A 25,400-nucleotide genomic window follows, 5' to 3' on the forward strand; every position below is an offset into this window, starting at 1 on the left:
AACAGAATCAATCATTATGCGAGAAAAATAAAGTTCGTGCTACGACGAACTGTGTGCCGGCCGTTTGTAAATATTCATGGCACATGAATCGGCAACTTTGGAGCAATATCGCGACCGACCAGCGTTAAATCTACGCGTTTCTTGTATGCGCGCTGCACACGTGTAGCGTATGGTGATCAGGTTTTTGAATTGCGAAAGAGAACGCTAATGCAGTTTGAGTCACCTCGCGTCGTAGAAAAAAAAATCGTTACGGTAAATGAACATATTTAAGAGTATTTTCATGAATCAAAGGAGATAAATAAAAAATATAATTATTTCATTTAAATGATGATATAAAAGAAATTACTATTAATAATTCTTTACGGAGTCTGTTAATGAAGATTAAAATTTATAATTGAGATTAAATTGCAATCGAGGTGATTGTTTTAAAAGCGAGATATCCGGCCAAGTATGTATTTTGATATATTCGGGGATGCTACATCACGAGATACGTGCGAATCCTTGGGAGCGATTTGTCGCATGATTATATTTATATGCGTGAAATTCCAAACGTGACTCTATAGGTCTGTTTTTTATAGCTGAACTGGCTACACTCTAGTTCAGAGTTTATCTTTCTTCTTCCAATGTAGAAAGATAAAGATAAACTGTGAACTAGTGCAGCAGTTCAGCTATAAAAAACAGGTTTTATTACTTCACTAATTTGAAGAATGGGCCTGGATATATCTACGGCACTCAATCGTATCAACGGTAAGACTATCTATTAACGCGAGACCTTTAATTTGTTTGGCTTATCAACGGATTATAAACGGGCCCGTCTTATAAACAATTTCGAAACACCATCACGATAGCGACGATGACTCTGTCGCGTACTTTTTGCCGGATGAAAAATATTTGCATATTGTAGCTCGACGTTGGAGAGACATCTACTTAATAAACGCAATTATTTGACATGTAAGAAACAAAACGTGTTAATTTTAATGCGACTTTTTCACTTTTATGAGCGTCGTGACTGCGCGCATTTTTTAGCTGTGTCCTCTATACAACGTGGAACTGAGAAATATGCCCAAGGTCAGTCGTAGAATGAAAAGTAAGAGATAAATAACACGGTAGTACTCTGGTACATTCTCCGCGTATAACACACTGTCGACTGCCGTTTCTCAAAATATTGGCTGCAGTCAACGCGTTTAATTACAAACGCATCGCGTGTACCGAGTGAGGAGGAAAGGACGATGGTACTTCATCGAAACGATTATACGCTGTCAGCTGATCCAGAGAGACAGTTACGACGCGTGTTATGCAAGCTCTCTTATGTATCAGCGATTCCCAACTTGTGCGTTAAATATTTCGCAATGGAGATACTCTGCATCCACTTTAATTTACGTTTTACAATTATAATAAATTTTGCCTACGTAAAAAAAAAAACTGCGCGGAAAAAATTCTTGTTTCGAGACATGAATTTTCATAAGACAGATAAAATCAAGCGATGGAAATTTTATCCAGGATCTCTTTGGGAAGCCTAGCTTCGTCTCATCTTTCGGCACGGAATTGATTTCACCGTCACAAGTGTGTTACGTGAGAAAGAATTTACGAGTTCGTGACGGATTGGGAACCGCTGTCCTATACGCCAACGCTAGGAAAAAGAGATACGCATACGCGTTTAACGTAAAACGCGCACAAGTCTCTCTCTTGCGCTTGCACGTAAACGTGACTGTTTGCCCGGAACATGATTTGCATCATTCACTTAGGCGATGAGTAATGAAGGAGAGAAGCGGCGATTGCAGCCAGTGATCGCTGCGACGGCTCATGCCTTCCTTCTCTTCGCGAGCGCGAGCGGAACCGAGAGCGCGCACGTGCGCGCACGCACACGCGCTTGCATGTAGACGTGCACGTACACGACAGACTCGGCAAAGTGAGTCATCTCCCTTCTTTCGCTGTTGCATCTCGTCAGCCCGATCGTAATAATAGAACGAAATTGATTCACCCGCGGGAGGAGCGCCGACGATGTGTGTTTCGATCGCGTCTTCGCAGATTGACACTCGCCGCGCGATTCGTCGATGATGCGTGCCCCGCGCTATTGATTCGAACGCGGGGATTTATAATGATAGTGTAACGGCTGCGACTATTATCGTCCAGATCGAAACTCGTTAATATCATTATTGCAACATCCAATACTTTATCTCGGTTAAAATAACATTGCGAGAGCGCGGTCGGAATGAAGAGTATAATAGTGGCAATAAGCAGGCACGATCTTCAATTATCTTCAACAATTATTCAATTATTTCCGCAATCGCTTCTCTTGCCTTTTTTATTTTCCAAGAAGTCCAGTCGGGAATAATGAATACGCTAAAGAGCACATTGATTTCATGTAATAATTTTGATGGTGAAAACGAGAGAAGATGTCTCAAAAACTATATCTAGAATTCATTAAAAGCAATGCGAAAGATATAATTTGAAAGTACTTCAGCATCGTTATTTAATGTTGCTCAGCTAATTTTTCTTATTACCTAACGACGAGTGTAACATGATAAAATGCAAAGTGTTCATAATTTTAACAGCCATTAAATATTCCGCAGCCAATTACGTAAAAAAAAAGCTTTCGGTATGCTCGATGAATCGAGGGAGAAGCAGTGCAACGTTGCTTCGTGCGGCGTTATCTTGCAATAGAAATTGCAGCTACTCACATTACAGCTGTGAAATCGCGCGTTCAAGAATTCGCCTACCTCGGCATGAGATTCGAGCCAAGCGGTGAGCTGCCATAAAAAAAAAGCAGCCTCTAAATGATTCATTTGCGCCAAATGTTTGCACTTATGTAACAAATTTGTCGTGCATTCCATGTAACAAAAAGGACGTTGAGTAAAAGGTGCGCGTTAATAATATTTTAAATTAATCGTGAAAATTTGTCCAATTTTCACTTTTTTGGAAATTCGTCGAAAAATTGTATCATCGATAAGAGGCAATGTGTGATCTACAATACTCCGTCATTGTAGAAGAAAAAATAATTCATTCACGATATATCGCTTGACTCTTTAAATAAGAACATGATATATCTCTCCTTCGTCTACATTAATCGTTACATTACGTTATCCCGTTGACGCGCTCTTGCAACTCGAAGTTCGCCTCGGCCAGGCGAGCGAGCGGCCGAGCAAACGAGTCGTTTGAAAACCGGCTTGAGAGGATTTTCGAGTTCATCGATTCTCTGGAGGGCGATCCGATATACGCACCCGTTTCAATTCCATTTGCCCGGTCGATTTAGTTTGCGCGGACCCGCGCGCGCTTATTGCTCCAATCGGGATCCGATTTGAATATCGGCTTACCGCGTTGTGTTACGGCTATTTCCGTTACGGTTTTCGCTGCTCGAGTTTAGAAGCGCAATGTGGAACACGTATAACGCGGAACTGATATTACCATGCCCGCATTTATCGCCGACGTATTCCTACATTCTGATAATCGCGGTTTGCCGACAACGACGACGACGACATAACGCGACGCGTCGACGTCGCGCTTATCGCCGACTTTTAGAGCCTGCAGCGACACATGAGCCCCGACATCCGACGTTGATCTACCTTCGTGCTCGCTTACACTCGCCGACCCTGACCGAGGGTACTGCTCTCGCAACCGGCTTGCGAGAGTAGCTACCGCCCGTGATTTTTGCAAAGCTTCTTTGTAGCTCTCTGGGTTTGCGACGGCGGTTCTGCAAATCCGCTTACCTGCCCGCTTACCTGCCTGCTGTCGCTCGCACGACTCGCACGTTTATTTGCTGTCATATAAAATCGCGCCTGGAATTCGGAAGTGGCATTTCGCCGTCGCAACAATGTTGTTCTGCGTCGCGTATCGTCCTTGAATCTGATTGAACGTCGAATATTTTTGGATTACTACGTCAAGCAAAGATGGATGATGACTAAGAATTTAACATATTAAAAATTACGCGAATGATTCTATTTAGAATCTGTAATGACACAAGATGATACGAGAAAAAAAAAATTATCTTATAATAATTATCTTAAAATAAATTTTTTAATAAATGATATACTATATAGTAGAAAATTTCTTTGAATAATAAAACTCTTTATTTTTGTAATAATGGAGTCATCTTATATTTGTATGAACAAAATGAAAGAACACACACATACACAGTATATACACACGCAGTAGGTATATGACCAGAGATTTAGTTAATAATTTAAAAAATAGAAAAATGTGTTTATAGCAAATTATACACGTGAATGACTAAACTTTTAAAAAATTTATGAAAAAGCATTTTATCCTTTTTAAATATGTAATAATTAGTCATCGTATAATTAAGTGTTGGATCATCTCATTCGCATAAGTGACTAGAGATCTCATGCAAGAAAAAGTAACCGATCTCCTTAGCGAACTTTATCACTGTTGACGATTGCAGGCGATGTTTTTTTTTTACATATACAATTCGCGATAACGCGACGCACGCTGCTCCTCGGCTTCGAGTCACGCTCTCGTAACAAATAAAACCGCTAATCCGTCACTTGGCCGTTCGAGTTGCAGACAATTATCGTCGTCTTTGAGAACGACGCTCCATCATGCATATATATGCCTCACTATGCTTTCATAACATTGTTTTATCTTCGCACGTATATAAATATACGGCATATGCACATGTGCGTGTGCTCCGTAATCGAATATTTGACGTAAACTTCTTTCAAATATTGACTCTATCCGTCATAATAAGTGTCGAACTGCTGCTTCATTCCATCGCGCACGTCACGCAGATGTTCTTCTACCCGCAATATTTCAATCGATTACGTATCGAGTAATTTCAGGCCGCTGGAAGTAGTTATCGCTCCGGGCGAAAGCGAGACTTTTTTTCCACGTGCTCCATTTGCATGGTTCTAAGAAACGCGTGTAGTTTAACTGCAGGAGTGTCATTCGCGCAATGCGGTTGCCGGGACCTGAATGGACTGGTATTATTGTAGCACAAAAGCGGTACAGTTATATTCGCGTTTATTTGACGTTTATTAATATTTAAAGTAATGCATTTTTTCCCAAATTAAAAATGGAAGCTGCGATCTATAGCCGTCTATTATTTTTCATTCTCTTATGGAGATACAAGTAATAGTATACGCTTTTGTCGCCAAAACAGAGTCCCGGATAAAAACATTTGCTTCGGCACCTCCGACTCGACTCGGAGAAACACACACTGTTATAAATAGTTTCGTGCACGACCGCATGTTCTTTATTATCACTCGATGAGGTTGGCGAACAGATATCGCGTCCATATTTGAAACGCTTAGTCACGCGACCTCGGTGACTTGAAAGGCTCCTCTACTAGTTCTCCAATTAACTTCTGAAAAATACCGCCCGATTCGCGCATCAGGAGTCGTCGCGTGCGTTGTTACTAAAAAAAAAAGGTAAAAACAAACGAGAAAATCTCCATGATCTCTTCAGGCCGAAATGTTCCGCATGAATTCGTCTAGCTATCCATCACTTCGCGCGCGAAGATATTTAAAATCTAGATAAATTTTCCGCTCTACCACGCGAAACGCGGGTTCTTTAGAGTAGCCTTACATCAGCTCGCACGGCAAGGTCGGCAATTTTTGCGAATCGCAATCCAGAATAAAAAGATGTGCCTCTCTTCAATGACGAGTAGTTTTTTAGTCCTTGACAAAATGATATACTGATATATTCCTTTTCTTTTTGCGACAAGACAAATATCATTAAAAGTAATGAAGTTGCAAGAAAATGTGTTTATCTAGACAAGTAAAAAAAAAGCGAAGCGCGTTGCTATCTCGATCACTTGAAAATGTTAATTGTATTAATAATGTATTATGTATTATATTGATGTTATTGTCAGTTTTGAACATTTGCTAGAGACGTTCATATCCGCACCGTGTTGTAAATTGTGTAGCCTTGCTTCCTGTACGTATAAATAGAAAGAATCACGCAAGTGTTAATTGAAATTATCTGCTGGTAATCTTTTATTTCTATTTCTATTTCTAAAAATATAATTCGATTAAATATAACTCGGAATCGATTAGATCTCGCTTGACCTGATAATGTTTACGGGAACGGCCGGTATGAGTGTCGCAAACGCGCACTCACACGCATGCTTTCGGAATGAAACGCACTCGCGCGTTACTCACATTAGCAGCTATTACAGGCGGGAGGAGGAAGGGAGGAACCGTACACTCACTCATAACGGATAATCATCGAAAGATCGCGTGCCAATTAACATCTTAATTTCGCTCTATACGAGAATCGAATGTCTCCCATGCCTATAAGAATTATTAACGTGTGCCGAAGGTTTTACGCCCTCCATCCATTCGTCGCGCACCACGGCGAGATATAATTACACGCATGCTGCGCGTATACCGCGAAAACAACATCGCGATTTACACCCACGACGGACGGTGAAAGTACAAATGACCGCCGCCTGCATACTTATGCAGTTACGTTCCCTCCGGGGCTCTTACGTCGCGCGATTATCGCGCCGAACTCTCTCACGTTACATTCGCGCGCGTTTGTTACATACGTTTAATACTAAATAAAGCGCCGATAGGTATCGGCACCGATACGCGCCGCGACACGCCGCATTCTTTCGCGCTGTCAGGTTATTGTGCGGCCGCATAATCGAATTGACAAGTATGTCGAAATGAATGCGCGGCGGTCCCTTCTTTCTGAGAAAATATTAATATGCGCACCTCTCTGCACGCGCTCGGGGAGCTTTGTATGTAAAACTTTGCGAAACGGCGTTGCCTCATGTCATTGTAATGTCGCTTCCTAGCTTTACGGGATTTGCCACCTCGCAGGGGGAGACCACACCGTAATCATCATTGTGTGCGCAATAATACTACATAATAATGTTAATTTATTGGCATTTATTCCCGCGCAGAAAGATCTAATAATAGCAATATGATATACTGCGAGTATTGTATTATATTGATTAATTCACGTTTTTATACAATCTCATGATAACATGGATGTATTAAAATATTCCTGGTAGATTTATTCATTCGGAGATCGAATTTGTTGTGGTAGGCTTTAGTAGTTGTGGCTTTAAATGAATAATAATAATTATTATTAAATAAAAATAAATTTTGTGAATGAATACAAGTATAATCGTGGAATTTACAAGTTCAATAGGTGATAATGCATATTTTGAGGTAGCGATGAATCGACAATTATCGCGCCGCGCCGCTGCATATCGCGTGGATGCACATGCATGTTAATTCTGCTTGTTTATCAGGAGTGGCCATTTTCAAATTTGCCAATTTGTTGATAAAAGAAAGAAGTACTCGATCATATCGTATTTGATTACAGCATTGATTTTCAGAATTGGAAGATATAACGATATATTATTATTATTTTTTTTTATCGACTAAATACTGTTATCCACTGATTATCGTGTTTCGCTTAGAAATACGATATGCTTCATATGCATAAAAATTACGCGTTACGTAACCTTGCAGGATTATTATGGCAATTTGAGACTCTTGTGTAGAGGTAACAGATAAAAAAAAAAGTAGCGAATTTCAACAAATCATTTAAGAACAAATGCATTGTGTCGATATTACGAGAGGACGAGGCGAGATAAATGGATAATTTCCGGGGAAATCGATGATGAACGATCGGTGACGGATCGACGATCGCAACGCGACGATCGCGCGGAATCGATCTTTCGCCACGCTAAACGCGCCTAATAGCAAACGACGATTTCGAGCGCGCTAATGATTCATGAAACACTCGCGGTCCGTATAGTATACGCGGCGCGACGAAATTATAATACGTATACTATAATTATAGTGCGCAGTCAGCAACGGTGCTCCCACCGCGTGGCCGGGCGCCGTCCAATGCCGCAGTGAAAAGTGACGTTAGTCGCCAGCCTCCTCCGAACGAGTGGTTACGCCCCGTGCAGGGTCAGACTCGCGGTTCCGCGCCGCGAGCACCTAGTTGTGTTTACGCGGCCAGCGCGGAACGCTGCCAGGTCGAGCGAGCACGTTGCCGCGTGCGTGTCCCGTTCCTTCGGAGCCGATCGAAAAACGTCGCTGCTCGCTCGGCGGCTCGGTGGCTTCTTATCTGCACGACGAATACTTAACGAGTTCGCGTATGAACGACATCGTGCTCGCCGCATGTACTTACCACGCCGCGTTACGTGACGTTCGCACGTACGATCACGAATGCCAGTATAAGGTTCAGTCCGGTTAAGAGCGTGGAAGCTTGCTGCGGAGAGCGGATTCGGAGTGTGTGAGATTACCGATCACCGCGCGGCGGCAGTCACCGGCCGCGTCTTACGTATCTCTCATAATACGCATTCGTGCGGCTCCTGCGGATTTTCCGCGTTTGTCAACCGCGGTCCACGAAATCGTTCACGAAGAACCTCACGAGCGCGAGATAGCCGTTCTATCAACAGAACTGCTCTCTGCGATCTGACGCAGTCCGCGGGAAGTTGCGGAGTTTGGATGTGTTATCGCGAAACATAAACATTCGATAGTAGTGGTATTTATATCAGTCGTAGATTCGGCGCTCGTGTTGCCGCATCGCCGCTCGATTATACATGTGTGACACTTCTGACGCGTGAATAAGCGCGGAATCTCTTTTTTTTTTCTTCGTTCGAACGCACACGACGTACGTAATAACGCATCATCGCAGCTGTTTTTTTTCTCTCTCTCCCGCGAGATAGAATCTTCCATCCTCGGCCACTTCATCCCATGAGCGAGACACCAGCGTACGACCAGTAGTTCCTGCCGGAGGAAAGTGCGCGCGGTCACGTTGCGCCGCGAGGAGAGGATCGCCAGCAGTGTTGATTTTGTTAGCCGAGACGCGGCCGAGCATGTTAGCTTCCATTAGCTGGCCGTAATTAATATGCGCTAGCGCGAGAGGTGAAGCCGAGGTACATCTCGATGACTATTGTGAAAGAGAGAAAGGAACATCTGGCATAGCGGAGGTGCTAAACGGCTCCGCCGCGGGACTCTTCGAGCGCGGAGCTCCTCCACGATCTCGTCCACGCGTCGTCCACCACCGCGGACTTCGTCAAGTTACGAAGATCCCCGCGGACTTGTAGACTTTGCGAGGAAGCGGCTTGTGTGTCGCGACGACGCGACATTTTTTTTTTTTTGCCTTCCGAATGAATGCTCGTCTGATGTTAAACGAGAATCGGTGCGACGTGAGCGCAATTGTTTCAACGCTGTAAGAACGAGGAAGATTGAATCGAGATTCTTCGCAAAACCGTCAAGCTCCTCGATGAGCTTGAATGGCGACGATGGGAGTTATCGTATATATTCCAAGTAGGTAATTTCGCTTCGCGGTGCATTTAATTCTTTATGACGCTCGTCTCTCACACCTTCCTATTATTTCATTTCATTTGAAGATTCATCAGCCGTGGAGTTATCTCTTTTTTTCTCGCTACGTCTTTATAAATCTTCCACAGTCGGAAAGATATTGGGAAATACCAATTGTACGATAAGGAGACTTGGAAAAAAAAAAGAGATGATATCGACGACAATGCTACTTTCGAAGAGTATTTCGCGTATTTCTCTACAACGCTCTTATCTCTGTCCCCGCGACGTAACGTTCACTCAATATCCGGCCGGTAGAAATAAAATGTGAAAATGCAGTGTCACTCGAATTTCCATGCCGCGATCGGTGTCGCATGTTTATCGACCCTGACTCGCGCGACCAGGAAATCAGAAAAATACGGATAGCGTCTCTCAATCGGTGCCTTGTGAAAAAGATAGCCGTATATATGATATACAATACGTATTTACATTGCCCGATCATACGATCTGCGTCATCGGTGCGATACGCCGACCTATATGACAGCTCGATTGACTCGCACGCACCGCTAATGAAATCATCTTGGGAATAATGAAATTAGAATGAGGGTCTAATGAATTTAGTCGAATAAAAACAAGCAGTTACGTAACGCGACAACGAATCAAATGCGCGGCTGATCCTTGAGAAATAACGCTTGACGACGTGATAACAGTATCGTCTGTGTCATGCTGAGTCATGATAATTCGGTACCTGATGTATACACATTCGCATTAGTTATAAATTGATTAAAAATAATATGAAACACTTTTATAATTTGAGAAATAAGTAATTAACAAAATTTGTGAAGGACAATAGAATAATAGAATAAAATGTATAAACATTTTTAATTATAAATTAAGGATAAAATTATCTTTTCTAAAGAACATAATTTTAATGAAAGTATTTTTAAACAGTATAAAATACATGTATTAAAAAGTATAAATTTTTCAATTAAATAAAATACACAAATATATACGCAACATTAATAACTGTAGTACTATATTTATAACGGAATGGAAATCTGAATGTAAAATAAAATAAAATAAAATTTTGAAAAAATAAAACAGAAGAAAAAATAAAATTATAATAAAGCCGATAAAATCTACAATTGCGCGGGAATATAATTCTAGGAAGCTCGCTCTTATCATCTTATTTACAAAAGACGGAAATGAGAGTAATATCTTTTACTAACATCTATCGTTTGAAAGCATGATAAGGACGATCTATCGTAATATTTGGTAATCAGTGACAGATAGCATTTCGTAACACTCATGCTACAAAGTTTATTGCTACAAAGTTTATTAATTATTGGATCGATTAGGCCGACATATAGATATGTCTTAAATTATTTTAATGTAATCCAATATGAAAAAGAAAAGATGTTTAAATTTCCTGATATATTTTATCATAATATATCTCGCGATTAAGATATGAAATTGCATGCGCTTGTATTTTTACTTGTTTATTTACATTTTTTTTTTAAACAGATATTTATTCTCAAATAGAGAATAAATCTAGGATTAATCATGCAATATGCAGAGGAGCAAGTTAAAAGATGCGGCGCATTTCCTTTCTCGCAACTAGTTGATAATAACGACTTAAAACCTGGAACTAGTCACGTACAGTTCGATGGTACTCGGTCACGCTGGCTGCTTCTGAGAACGTTGTATCAGCCGCATTGTACGTACTCTAGACGCGTATTCTGTATCGTTTTAAGAAGGCGCACGTGTAGGTACTAATACGGAAATGAAGCATTTCTCGGATGTGACCTCGTCTTTGTTACAAGCGTAATTAATAGCGCACGATATAAAAATTATGCGCTATTAATATAAACAAGTGGCAATTAAGTGCGAATATTTTCCGACATAAAAAAATTTTTTATACCCTAATGCTAATTGACGATGACTGTGAAAATATTTAATTTATGCATAATCGTACTGTGCGGACGATAATAGCGAATAGCACATCGAACTGAACTGAATTGTAAAAAAAGCTTAGCTTGTTTATACGAAGAAAATAAGATAAAGTTAGAGTGGCTATTCATAATTATCAGTTTTACGTTTATGAAAACAGTATCTCTAGCCGCGGTAAATATGGTGCAGTTTAATAGAAATAAAACTTGGTAAATGAAGATTATTAAAATATTTTTTATTTGACATGTGAAAGTTATATTAGAACAGTTTTTAATTATTGAGAAATTATATACATATATATCTCCCCTCGTAAAAAAGTACTACTATAGTGCATTGATAACACTACTATATGCTATATGCTATACCAGCAATGCCACTACTACATTTCAGTAGTGTTTTTACTGCACTAGTAGTTCTTTTTTACTAGGGTCTTTTTAATCGATTTTAGCTTTAGTTGAAAATAAGCGAAACTGAACTTTGTATACATATCGATCGATATCTACTTACAGAAATAATAGAACTTCATTTATCTATATATAATGAGATAAATAAATTGTCTGTTTCAAAATAACTGTTCATAGGTCAGTGAAGAGCTTGCAGTAACTTTATTTCTTGCAACTAGTGCAACATTGTTTACAATAATGATAATCTGCTGATAACGGGATTATGTGCCAATGTATCTTCCCTATATGTTTGCACGCCTTTTTCTTGTCAGTTTTATCTCGCACAATCGAATGTGGACTTTAAAATCCGATTGATATTAATAGGCGTGTTTGATCAATGATATATTCTATATTTTCCATTATCTTGAGTCATCCCTTAAGTATCACGTAAAATCTTTTTAAATACACATATTCTAATTATATAAATATATATATTCTAATAATAAATTTATATATATTTTATTTAAAATTTGTTTTCATATAAAAGTAATGAAATTGGTATAAATGGAAACTGTATTCAAATTACAAAATGCATGAGTCATCACATTACAAAATAATTTCTTTTAATCAATAGTCGGACTAATGTGATAAATCTCACGGTTTTTTTTTCTTATTCTTAACCGAAGAGTATTTCGCAGATAGTACTGGTAGTCGTAAAACTTGCGCATGTTGTAAATAGTCGTTCGTGCAAAAACCGGTTGTAGTAAATGTCATGTTTGCGAAGAAGTGTTTGCTATCGAAAGGCCCGAATACCGATGTATCAGAAATTGCATTCGTTCGTCTGTAATATGCTTTTTGTAGTCACGTTAAACTTGGCGCAAACACGATGTTTGCGAGAGAACGTTACGTCCCCGCGAAGAATTTTCACGCGAAATATAGACGATGGCCTACTTCGGTGTGCATATGCTTTTAGGAATGTAGACACAAAGCTACGTTTACAAAGATAAGAAATGATTGTATCAGGTGAAAGAATTTAAAGACCTGAATGCTCTGCATCTCGAAAGCTCTATGTTGACTGTGACTAACGTAAACAACGTTACCGAAATAAATGGTTGAAACATGCTTCCAATTGCGTTTCTTCACATTCTATGTACAAAATAATTACACACGATAAAAATTCTCTAATTTATTACATTTCCATTGTGTTTCAGGCATGTACACCATGCGCATGTTGGACAATGGTAGCAACAATGCATCCGGACCTACCGGTGCTGCGCCTTTATCGAGTGTCCAGACGACTGGCGGCACAACTTCGACGGCTACGGGGGTTACGACTTTACCCGGTGTAGCTGACGAAAGGATGGATGCTTCGAGCGATAGTGCTGTCAGTAGTATGGGCAGCGAACGCGTACCATCTTTGTCGGACGGCGAATGGATGGAAACTGGATCCAATTCCAGCCATACTCAGGCCGACTCAGGCCATTACACCATGGATTACGCGAGGTAATTAATATCATAAATGCGTGATAAGAATTAGAAGAAAATGACGTTTCATTTCTTCTTTGATCGCGAATAATCATGAGATGTAAAATATGAGATAAAATATCATGTTCAATTAAAGACAATAATTTGTTTCTTCAAGTCATAGAATGTTGGTTTTGTCTTCAAGAATTCACGATTGTAAACGAGAAAGATTTAAGTGTAGTACACCTTGCAACGTTACGCGAGGTAATTAATATCGTAAATGCGTGATAAGAATTAGAAGTAAGAAAACGACGTCTCATTTCTTCTTTGATTAATCGCGAATAATCGTGACGAGATGTAAAATATGAGAGAAAATATGATGTTTAATTAAAGCATTAAAGAAAATAATTTGTTTCTTCAAGTCATAGAATGTTGGTTTTGTTTTCAAGAATTCACGATTGTAAACGAGAAAGATTTAATGTGTAGTACACCTTGCAACATGTGTAGTGCACCTTTATCAATGATCTTCTGATTTTATTTACAGCAAATATCGTATGCCATACGACTGCAGCTACTCGGTGTCCGCGAGAAATGCCGGCTCGCCGAGATGTCAGACGGAACGAGCGGTGCCACCAGTCGCACAGAAGAAACATCAAATGTTCGCCAAGCGATATTTTCAGGAACAGAGCACTTGTTAGTATTTAGTAGTAACCTTATATGATGGCAGTTTTGCAAGTCGCTATATAAGACGGTGTAACAGAAGATATTTTAATGGTTAAACAACTTTCAAACTAGGCTCACCTTTAGGGGCTACCGCACATCCAACGACTCCAATGAAATATGACTATGATACGCATACAGTTGGCGCGGGTGCACCGGGAAATACGTATTCTGGACCAATCGAGGGTGCGGCCGGGCCGCAACCAGAAATTAAATATAGTTGTAGCGTGGATTTCAGCCGTCATCAATCTGGTAAGAAAAAAATTTACGTATATAAATTTGTTTATTACATTAGAAATCTCATGAACGAATGAACAATTTCGTGCAAGTAAAAAAATCTGATTTTTTTTTTAATATTTTTAGGACGATCTGTAATAGAACATGTTCAAATTTGTTTATTACATTAGAAATCTCATGAATGAATGAACAATTTCGTGTAAATAAAAAAATCTGATTTTTTTTATCTTTTTAGGACGATCTGTAATAGAACATGTTCATCATAATCACACTTATCATTTACCCGCTGAGAGTTCAGGATCTCTACAACGTCCCATTTCCCGTGACAAGAAAGGTAACTATCTTTTTCATTATTTTTGATTATTCCAATTTTCTGAGATTATCAACATTAAATATTTATCTATATATAAAACAAATTTCAGTCCGAAAAAGCGAAGCAGAGGAACATCTAACGAGAGATGAGAAGAGAGCAAGAGCATTGAGTGTACCGATTGCAGTCAGTGACATCATCAACCTTCCCATGGATGAGTTTAACGAACGTCTCAGTAAATATGATCTCAGTGAGGCCCAACTATCTTTAATACGCGATATTAGAAGACGGGGCAAAAACAAGGTTGCCGCACAGAATTGCCGCAAACGCAAATTGGATCAAATCATAAGTCTAGCTGATGAAGTGAAAGAGATGCGAGATCGCAAGCTGAGACTTGTTCGCGAGCGCGAGTTTATGCTCATCGAGAGACAGCGAGTGAAAGACAAATTTAGCCAGCTTTACCGTCATGTTTTTCAGGTCAGTATTTATATATAACATTCTCGTTTCTTTTTTTTTGCAATTAATTTAATTTTTGAAATACGGTTTAAATGTAATTTAAATCGTTATTTCAAAAATTAAATTAATTGCAAAAAAAAAAGAAAATAAATTACATTTAAACCGTAAATAATTTACTTTGTTATCTCCAAACTAAAATACTGTTAAAAACAACAAAAAAAAGAAGCTATAACATTTAATAATTTATATTTCAGTCTTTACGGGATCCGGATGGTAATCAGTATCATCCATACGAATACAGTCTTCAACAGTCTGCAGACGGGAACGTTTTATTAGTTCCCAGAACTCAAACGAATCCGCATCAGTCACGACAGTCTTCGATGGAGCCGAAGACCAAGCCCGATCCTGAGCACAAGGAATGAACTGCTGAAGGGTCGTATACTAATGTGATTGATTATTGAAAAACTTTTGTTTTTCTTGGGCAGCGCGTCCAAAAGCGTAATGAAAGCAAACACGGTGCTGGGCAGCGAGTATCGTACGCATTATTAGATTTATTGCGTATAAAGAGTAGCGTTCACGATCGTAGACTTGACATACCTCGCGCACTGTGTCCAAATAAACAACGAAAATCGTCGAGGATACCTAATTTACAAATCGCGATTTCCACGCGATTTTTGGCAGATGACTTTTTAACATATTTGAAGATTTTAGTAGGAAGAAAGATAGGATTTAATGATCCTTAATGGTGGTTTTTGTGTGCATGGGTGATGCTACAGTTTTCAGTTATTTTGATTACCCGTGTTAATACATTTTCACCTCCAAAAATCATAACTTCGTGCATTTTTTCTTTTCATTTTCGTAATCAAAGATTTTGACATTACAGAAAGGAGTGCATCGGGTATCGTTGTATTGTTTGTTTGTACATAATGTATCTTGTCTGTTGTGACTGTCTTTAATAAGACCAATAGAAATAAAACCGAAAGCTTCATAAATTTCCTATGCTTTATTTAAGCTACATCAATAGAGGATCGTAAAATATGTTTCAAGAGTTTATACTGGCCTTATAGTGACACATAATATTACTTGTGAAAAAATAATGGAATGTGTTATGTAGTAAGCGAGTTTTCTCTGTGATTGCCTAAACAAATCACGATGTCTATAGAGTTAAAAAAAAGCGTTACAACTATTAATATACGTAAATAGTAAGAAAAACGTAGTAAGATGGTTATCATATTGTGGAATCACGCACGAGAACTGTTGTGTCACCATAACTGAAGCAACTCTAAAAATTAACCTCTTATTCCAATTACTATTCTTCCTGCTTTAAGCGTAAAATATGCTTGTTATCTTCGTAATATACGTAAACGTGTAACTAATACACGTGCAGTGATACATTATACATTCAAAAAGCTCATTTTTTTACATTCACAAAGCAGATTTTATCGCGTTTCAATATTATTATTGTTTCTATGAATTTAGCTATGATTACGATATGTATAAATTAAATTATATACTTCACATATAGATGCACGAGACGATTGCGTTAAACAGATCTATCCAGTGATTTTTACGATTATTACCTATCCAGTTGATTGAGTGCGTGATTATTAGTTGTATACTTAATTGCCAAAATTTAGTGACACACTCTCATGAACTGTCGCAAGCAAAATGCTACGACAATTAAGTACATCATACGCGTGTGACAATGCTAGTAAAACAAATATTAATCGCACGCGTATATATTATTAAATAAACTTTGTTGTGTTATGGACTTAGAAAATACACATGATTTGAAACGCTTACGGTTCCAGAAGCGGTAGCGTCATGGATATATAATGCAAAATTGTAATTGCATTTAATTGAGGACAAAGTAGGGGCAAAGCGATAAAAGGCAAATGATTGAGACACATAAGTGGGATACAGCAAACTTGCAGTAACTAATCTCCGAACCATTTTGTGTTCCATATAGGAAGCCGCTTGAACAGATCCGATAAAAAGTCTATGTACAATCAAATATAAATATATATAATTATATATAAAATGTGTACTGTATATATGCTTTTTTTTGTCTAATTTCTGTTCACATATACATACAAAATAAGAAAAAGTATTGAAAATTAATTAGAAGGTTAATTTTCGCATTATTTTTTTTTTTAATAAAAAGTGAAGTATGAAAAACTGATAAAAAATAATCTATATCTAGGTAATCATATATAATAATGTGTATAATATTGTGTAATGTAATCACTTCTACTTTTTTTAAAAGATACAAAAATTATTTTTCTAATTACTTTTCTCAGTCTTCTTGTTTTTCTTTACATATAGAAAACCAGAGATTATATAAGAGAAAGAAAACACATATGAACACATATTTTCTATATAATTATATATATTTATATTTGATAAAATATTGACTTTTTTTATCGGGGCGAGGGGAGGGAAGAGAATACCTTAAATTTCACTCCATTCAAATCACAAACGATACACATTGTAATGTATGTTACAAATAATATAGTGAATAATACAAGTATGTGAATAAACACTTACTGCGACGTGCTGTAATGCTACAATATATTAAGAATAGCATTCATTGAAATACGAACAAACATAATGAAAACGCATATTTTTATAAAATAAAGAAATGAGAAATGTTCAGGTATTTCACATTTGCCTTTTTATGTATATATTAATGTAGCTAGTATAATTTTCTATAAATATTATATATAAAAATATATATATATATATGAAATAAATGTATGTATTTATGTATATGTACGTGTATATATAAATACATATACACAAAGAGTAAAATGATAAAATATATGTTATAATGTTAAAAAACGAACGAAAATGCAGTTTATGTCGGTAATTATTAATAATCAGCTCCTTATTAACATTTACATACGCAATTGTATTCATACTATTGGGTGTAGGATGCCTTTTACGTATTGTACTTAGCGAGCGGAGATCTCGGCAAACCATTGTAAAAGATAATAATAATATTAATTTATAAGAACTCTGTTCGTCTATTGTACAAATAATTTGGATTCGCGCAAACTTGCAAATCCATCTACTTGCAATGAAGATCTCCTTCTGTCATTAAATTTCTATATTGTATAAATAAAGCTGAATAAAAATCTCTGGGGAAAGTATCGTATCTGGTTTGTATTTATCTAATTAATCAGTATCTATTTTACATGATTATCACCGCGTTAATAATATTACCGTGAAAATCTCGCGATAGTAGCTATAGTGACTTTGTTTTAAATCCAATTAACTCTTTCAATCAACTCTTTCGTTCGATTTTTTTGAAAGGAGAAATTTAATTATTTTTAAAAGCTCTTGGAGTTGTTGAAATGAATTGATTGGAAAAAGAATTACTGATACATAAAAATTTTAAATGACAAATCAATTATGGATACAGCGATATATTTAAATTCTAAGTAATTCGAGAAATTTCGGATCAATGTAAATAATTCTTTATATTTTCCAGTAATACCTAGTTATTACGATATTTTTTTCTTAAATTTAAGCGATTCTCTTTAGACTAAAATTCATTAGACTTTAATGACTCGACTATAAAGATGTGATTTTTTTAAATTGTTTCTTAAAGCTGAGAAATTTATATCCACTTGAATATGAAAAGTTTAATTCAATCGGTGATTAATTCAACCAGTAAGATCGTTTAATTGCACGATACTTAATTTTTAATTGTATGTATAATTCGTTATGTATAATCTAATTTATCTTTGGATTCAGACAACAAAACATTAATAGTGGTCATATTAACAAAATTAATCGATAATTTGGCTTGGTTCGAAGCGTCCTTATTGTTGGTATTAATAATCCATTGTTTATCGATTCATTTCCGTTCCTTTCGGTTGCTTAGCAGGCGGTTAGGTGGGGAAAACTAGAAACGGCTATTTTCGAGCATTTTCGATATTTCGATTAACTTAATACTTATATTTGAGACAGTTGAGACGGCACTCGAGACTTGTTCAAAACATTGCTCGTGAAAAAATTTGAACACAGATACGCGAAAACATTGGATATTCTAGTTATACTTGTTACGAACATATCAATCATCGATAGGAAAATTCACTGTGTTCATTCGAGTTATTCGCAAAATCGCAAGTATTCGAATCTCGATATCTGCATTTGAGAGAGTTGCTAGGAAACCTCGCAACTCTCGCAAGTTCATTCGTTTATTGTAGTGTGCAAAATGACGTCTGACTCGTGGTTGAAGATTATTCAGAATGCTAGGAAAACTGCTGTGATTGAGGATGGTAAGTATAATTAAATGGCCTTATAATTTATGATTATTGTCGATTGAATTATGTGAGTTTAGGAGACGCGTGTTTCTAACCTAAATCTAACCTAAAAATGTTTGATCAATAGAATACGCATGTAACTTATATTTATACAAATTCGAATAGAATTATGTATAGGACGTAACATTATGTCAAAACGTTAAATTTAATAAACTTATAAGCTTATTATTAATTATGTAATATTTTTTCGAATTGATATCTTATTATACCTACTTAAATTTATGAATACATATGAATTTATCTTTCACAATATTTTTGATTACTCTTTTAATTAAAACAATTAAATTTTACATATTGTTTAATGTTTAATTAAATTGTACACACTGTTTAATGTTTTAATTAACGCAAGATGTTATTTGATTTTGTTATGTTTTATAGGACATAGGAAGGTTCATTTTTTACTGGAAGATGGAAAGGAAATGGTAGAAGAATATAATACAGATACAAATGTAGTAGTACGACGAGCGTGGAAAGAGAAAAATGGTTTTGGTATGAACGTTGGATGGGCAGTAGAAGTTGGAGAGCCTGAACGTAAACAGAAAGATATAGAAATATATGGAATAGAAGAGAGTTCAAATGCTGTATGTTATATTCTTTTTGTAAATAATAGAATATATAATTGGACAATAGGCTTGTTCTTTATAACTGTACCGGGATTCTCAAATGCTTAACGACGATTGTTGGTATCGTTGCGCAGCTTTCCTTATATATAAGCCATATAAAAAGGCTGCGTAACAATACCGACAATCGTCATTAAGCGTTTGAGAATCCTGATGAAACTGGCTGCAATAGTTCAGAGTTTATCTTTCTTCTTCCAATATAGAAAGAAAAGATAAACTATGAACTAGTGCAGCCAGTTCAGCTATAAAGAACAGGCCTAATATGTATATGCTAAAATTGTAATAGTTGTAATTGTACGTACAACAGATTTTCTTAATTAATCTTTTGTAGCCAATTATTACAAGAAGAATTACAAAAACGTCCCTGGAATGGAGAATCAGGAATTTGCCATATCCTGAAAATGTATATTCTGTCACTGCGGAACAGGATGGCACGATGACTGTACGTACCAGCAACAAAAAATATTTCAAAAATATAAAGATCCCGGATCTCGAGAGGATCGGATTAAAGTCGGAACAACAAAGGATATCATTTCGCCATCAGTACAATACCTTAATTATAACGGTATGAAAAACGCTTCGTTGTACATACTTGCTACGTATCTTTTTTTCGTCACAATTCTATTTCTTTTCATTTGTAGTATAAGAAGCCTCCTCAACTTATCGACGTGGAGAAAAAAGTACTAGCTGCAGTTTTACAACTGAAGACGGACTCTAAGGATGTGCAATGCCCAACCAGTTAATGAAATAAATTATTGTATTATTAAATTTCTTGATCTTAATCAAATATTTTTTTTAAATCTGTAATTATTATTTAAGTCAATTATGATTAAATAATATCATTTAGTACATAAAATTCTTTTATCAAGAAAATTTTGTGATTAAAGCCTCTATTTCTTTCAAATAGTTTGATGAGAGCTGTCTTACTAAAATTTTTAAATGTTTCTTATTCAATAATAATTACGAAAAACAGCTAAAAAAATAAAAGTATCTGGAAAGGAATAGTTGAAACTTTGCTTATTAAAGTTTCAATTACAGCCTTTAAACTTTCAAATAATGATTTTTTTTTAAATAGGAATCTGGAAATAAATTGCAGAGTAGCGTTTTTTTCCTAAATAAAATTATCTTATACAATGCATCTTTTATGAAACATTCTAAGTACAGCTCTTCTTTTTTTATATTATTTTATCATTAACCCTAGATATACACACTGGGGTCTCTGAGATCCCAGCGAAACATTCTCGATTTGGAATTTCTGAAATTGGAAGGGGAAGGGTTTGGAATTTTGACGTAAAAAAATTTTGGGATCTCAATAGGAGGACGTGTTGACGCGCGACAATTGTCGCTTAATAACCGAGCAGTGAACAGTTGAAGTGAGCGTGGGGGGCCCGGGACTGCTTGCAGTTTTGTTAAAAAATTAAAATATGGAGTCGCCAAATTTTTTTATTACTATTTCAAGTATGCCCTTTCCGAATTTTCAAGAATTTTTCAAATCGGTCTATGAACAAAAGAGATATGATTTTTTTTTTTAATGTGCTAAATCGAGAATTTTTCGAAAGTTTTTTGAACTTTCCTTTTTCTTTGAACCTGTATATCTTGGAACTCCTTAATCCTATTGACTTTTAAACATTGTGGACTTGTTCCTTGGTCGATTCTCTATCGATTGAAAAAAATTAATTGAAATATGTCCATTTTTATACTAGAGTTACAGTGATAAATATGGATGGGGTCCCCAGTGTGTATACCTAGGGTTAAAAGATATGTCGAAGTAGATTTTAATACGTGTGATTGTATGCGTCAAAATATAAACACGGCAAAGAGAGTCTCGTATCACGAGACGCGGTCGTGTCTCGGCGACAAAAGAATTACCCTTTCCCCTTCAATTTCTCGGAACTTCGTCGTTCGTAAACGCGGCACAAAACTCGGTCGAGTCGGTGGTGCCGCGCGTCGATATATCGATCGATCTTTCTCTGCGTCGTCGATTCCGCGGCTCGAGTGCGTCTACTGCTGGTACCGAGTGCGCGTGCTGTGCGGACGGCGGTATTGCGTTTCAGTGGATTTCGGTGTTATGCCGTTCCTTTCGCGGGAATATCTCTGAGTGAGCGGCAAACATGACGAATTCGGTGCCGGACAGGTAAGCGGCTTTCCGTCTGCTGCACGGCAAACTAACGCCGGGTTTCGCGAGATAGCTGAAAACGCTCGCGCAACGCGCTCCGCAAGTAGGAGTCGTGTCGCGGCTTAGGTTATGTCGCGCGGACCTTCGGTGTCCCGATACGCGTCCCCCCGCGACGTTAATAACGCGGGGATCCGTCGATCCGCGAGGCGAAGTGCGGTTTTCATCTGACACGCCAACCGGGGAACCGACAGCGGGACGTTCCGTTTGGTTTCCTGGGGAAGCGATCCGACGCTATTTTCGGAGACAGCTAACTTACCCACGGAGCGCGCTCGACAGTTTCCCGCCTTTTTTCGCGAGATGGGGTTAACGCGCCTGATCGTTGAAAATTCGAAATGCGAACCAGTTCGTTTTCGCGGCTTCGCGCGGTTATTAATCTTCGATCGGGTCTCGCGAACTCTTCTGATGCGTTACGTAATCATTATCGCGCGGGACGCTTGGTTTTCTTAGTGACGCACGTCTCGTAAAGCAGCCGATGTCGGGCGGAGTAAATGGATATGGAAAATTATGCGTTGTCATAAGATAGAAGCGTGTAATATTTGCAGTCGTAGGTGTCGATTCGTATTTGTAGGTTAAAACCGGGAGAACGCGATTGGAAAGGGGCAAAAACGAAATGACAAGAGATATCCCGACATTTTAAACGTGTCATTTCTTTTTTCGTTTAACCGCGTTCGACAATGCCAAAGTCGATGAGTATCGATGAATATATACAAAGTCTCATATCTAATTCGATTCTGCGTTCGAATTTATCTATTTTTTTCTTATTGCCAAATCGCCGCAAACGCAACGCTGTTTAAGTATTGTTAATTTTATAATTATAATCATCTTTACGTTTTTCAGATGGTTGGAGTACAAAGCTTTCGGCGATGTGATCAAGGGTACCAAGATCTTATCGTTCAAAGTTCCACTGAAGGACGTGAGTATCTGCGCAATTCATTACATCGTACTTTTTAACCCATCTATAACTTTCAAACAACGTGCGGGATTGTTTGAAACAAAATTGAAACAGTAGTAAAATTAATAATTTTTATTTGCATTTTTAACAATATAGTGTAAAAATATAATAGCATATGAAATATAAATTAAATTAAAAATTAGCAAAATATTGTATAAATAAGAAAAAAGGATATTTTTTAGATTAAAATAAAAATGATACAGAAGTTGATTAGAGCAAATAAAAAGAAAAATATAACGAGTATCGCAAATATCATGCATTTTTTAAAATATCTTTTCGGATCGTGAAATAGGAATGAAATCGATTAGAATAAATAAGTAAATAAGAAAGATGTAACAAGCACTATAGAAATATGTTTTATTTTTTATTTTCTGAGATCATTGATCCCCCACGTTGTCAATATAAAGATATCTATATGTATTTATATAATTTGATAAACCGTTACTTGTATAATCTACTAACTACTTGCTAGGAACGTTTATGTTCGACGTTTAAAGATAATAAAAAATGTTTCGGCTCTTCTCTGAAGAGGATTTATTCTAAAAAAAAAAGTTTTTAAAAGCGCATCGTTCTTGCGGAACGCAACCGCGGTCTGCTCGGAAACAGAACGCCCTTCTCCTCCGTTCTTCCACAGCCTCTCCCTCGTTCCTCGACTATCCTCTCTCTCTCTCTCTCTCTCTCTCTCTCTCTCTCTCTCTCCCGTACTTCTCCTCGCACTAAATCAAAGATTCTCTTCGCGGGAGTCGTGGCGGCCGCACGGCACGCAGATAAGATCGCGTCGGATTCTCGAAATGGACGACGCGGCAGGTACACGCGTCGTCGCTACGCCACGTGCGCGTCCGTGTATGCGTGCATGCCTGCGTGCAGGCGGACACGTATACGCATACACGCACGCAGGCAGGCACGCACGTACGCATGCACGGCTCGTGGGATCGTGGCACGGGTCTCCGTTAAATCGATGCGACCGGGGCGGGGAACCGGAGGAAACGGAGAGGGTGGAAGCGAGCGAATGAGCGAGAGAGAGAGAGAGAGAGCCGCGCGTCTGCTCTGAGGGAGTATAACGGGAGGGTGGGAAAGCAAAGTCGTGAGATCTCGTATCGGCCGCGGCCAAATTGTCATATTGTTGCGCGCGATGACCCACTCCGTATAGATATAAACAGGCTTGATGTATGCGCGCTCCTTCCGTTGTCGGTGCGCGCGCGGTGCACAGCCGGCTGATCCACGCCGCGCCGCCGATTCTCCTCCGAGAGTCTAAATCCTCCGCAATAGATAAAATGCTTCAATGCCGGCGGCTGCGCGCTTGTAGCGCAAGCTGGTTGACGTATGGCCGTTCACGCTGCGATTCATCGCTTCTCATTGAAATCCTTAGGATTTTCCGAGAATAGAATTTCTGTAAATGCGACAGACGGTTATTCAGAGTGTAATGATAGATTTCTTGATTCATCTGTCATAAGTGACGATATTATAATTGAATTCGGCGATAGATTCTATTTATTACTTTTTTCCCTAACATTTCTAACGTTTCTAACATTTATCCTTTAATTATATGCTTCTACTTTCTCTCTGTAAGATAGAAAAAAGATTGTAAAATATTTAGAGTGGAATTTCTGAACATAAAAATCATTAATTATTAAAGAAACGGAATAAGAACGAGAATGTAATAAAGTGTTAGATGACAGGTCATGGCTTTTGTGTAATTTAATATATGTAATTTATAATTAGAGATTATGTGACTGTCATTATGCCACTCTCTCTTGATTTATCTTGTTATCTTGTTTGCGAGTGTATATACATATACATAATATAAAAAGTGTACAAACCTCCACACATAGAGAAAATTTTAATTAATCGCAGCAATAGTTTTTTCTTATATATTAGAGATTAAAATAAATGCGCGCGTGCGAATTTCGTGGATGTTGACTAATCCTATAGGTTCGCTCGCCAAAAAAATATAATTCTCGTTTAAGCGAGAAAATGTCGGCGCGCCGCAGTATTTTTATTACCAAAATAATAAGTTGAGATCACACTGTCGCTTCCTGGTTATCGTCGCTAAGGGCCGCGCGCATACGCCACGTTGCATATGCTGATTATGGGCGGTGCGGCGCGTAGTCTCTCCTAATTGACGGCACAACGGTGCCCAGGTTTCACAGGACATAAAACACTTTTATATACCTTCGGTTCTGCGTCGAGATCTCATTAAAACACGTAACGATAGTCCGCCTAATTGACCGTGCTTGGGCTACGACGGCCGCACTTTTGATCGGCGTATAGGTACTCTCGTCGAATCTCTCTCCGCTTATAACATAATCTCTCTCGCGCCGTCACGATTCTCGTTATTCTCGTCAAAGATACGAGCGATTAGACGGGTCATTTTTTAAGACAATTATACTACATATTATAGTGCTAACGAGTCCGTATGTTAATCAATGTTTTTACAATTACTACACGGAGAGAATTTTTTTTTTAATTTGTCAGGGTAAATTTACCCTGCAAATCATGTTAATTGTGGGACAATATAGTATTTAACTGAGTCGACAAGGCACACAGGGGATA

General features: G+C 37.8%; 3 protein-coding genes across 6 annotated transcripts in view; all 3 read left to right on the plus strand.

The window, feature by feature from the left end:
• Positions 1-16,535, plus strand: part of LOC105449901 (segmentation protein cap'n'collar) — a 99,726-nt gene extending 83,191 nt beyond the window's left edge. For 3 of the 4 annotated variants that reach the window (XM_011689357.1, XM_011689359.1, XM_011689358.1), the window contains exons 8-13: positions 12,793-13,084; positions 13,590-13,738; positions 13,841-14,017; positions 14,238-14,336; positions 14,425-14,789; positions 15,023-16,535. In XM_011689357.1, coding sequence (XP_011687659.1) covers positions 12,793-13,084; positions 13,590-13,738; positions 13,841-14,017; positions 14,238-14,336; positions 14,425-14,789; positions 15,023-15,190 — 1,250 coding nt within the window. In that variant the 3' untranslated portion in view covers positions 15,191-16,535. The remainder of the gene's footprint in view (positions 1-12,792; positions 13,085-13,589; positions 13,739-13,840; positions 14,018-14,237; positions 14,337-14,424; positions 14,790-15,022) is intronic. The other variant, XM_011689356.1, reaches the window with a different exon arrangement.
• Positions 16,536-18,659: 2,124 nt separating this feature from the next.
• On the plus strand, positions 18,660-20,509 carry LOC105449903 (protein DPCD). Its single transcript, XM_011689362.1, has 4 exons — positions 18,660-19,054; positions 19,478-19,680; positions 20,051-20,284; positions 20,361-20,509. Exons 1-4 carry the CDS (start codon positions 18,991-18,993, stop codon positions 20,460-20,462), a joined length of 603 nt encoding a protein of 200 aa, XP_011687664.1. The 5' UTR covers positions 18,660-18,990; the 3' UTR covers positions 20,463-20,509.
• Positions 20,510-21,721: 1,212 nt separating this feature from the next.
• The window catches only part of LOC105449908 (RNA/RNP complex-1-interacting phosphatase), a 40,186-nt gene continuing 36,507 nt past the window's right edge, over positions 21,722-25,400 (plus strand). Inside the window, exons 1-2 of the mRNA XM_011689370.1 lie at positions 21,722-21,853; positions 22,733-22,808. Of these exons, the coding sequence (XP_011687672.1) occupies positions 21,831-21,853; positions 22,733-22,808 (99 nt within the window). The 5' untranslated portion in view covers positions 21,722-21,830. The remainder of the gene's footprint in view (positions 21,854-22,732; positions 22,809-25,400) is intronic.

The sequence above is a fragment of the Wasmannia auropunctata genome, unplaced genomic scaffold (genome assembly GCF_000956235.1).
Source record: "Wasmannia auropunctata unplaced genomic scaffold, wasmannia.A_1.0 LD336071.1, whole genome shotgun sequence".
Classification (NCBI taxonomy): Eukaryota; Metazoa; Arthropoda; class Insecta; order Hymenoptera; family Formicidae; genus Wasmannia; species Wasmannia auropunctata.

Coding starts and splice junctions, on each gene's coding strand:
- LOC105449903 (XM_011689362.1), top strand. CDS start 18,991: ATGACGTCTGACTCGTGGTTGAAGATTATTCAGAATGCTAGGAAAACT. Junction 19,055..19,477: donor AACTGCTGTGATTGAGGATG/GTAAGTATAATT, acceptor TATGTTTTATAG/GACATAGGAAGGTTCATTTT. Junction 19,681..20,050: donor TAGAAGAGAGTTCAAATGCT/GTATGTTATATT, acceptor AATCTTTTGTAG/CCAATTATTACAAGAAGAAT.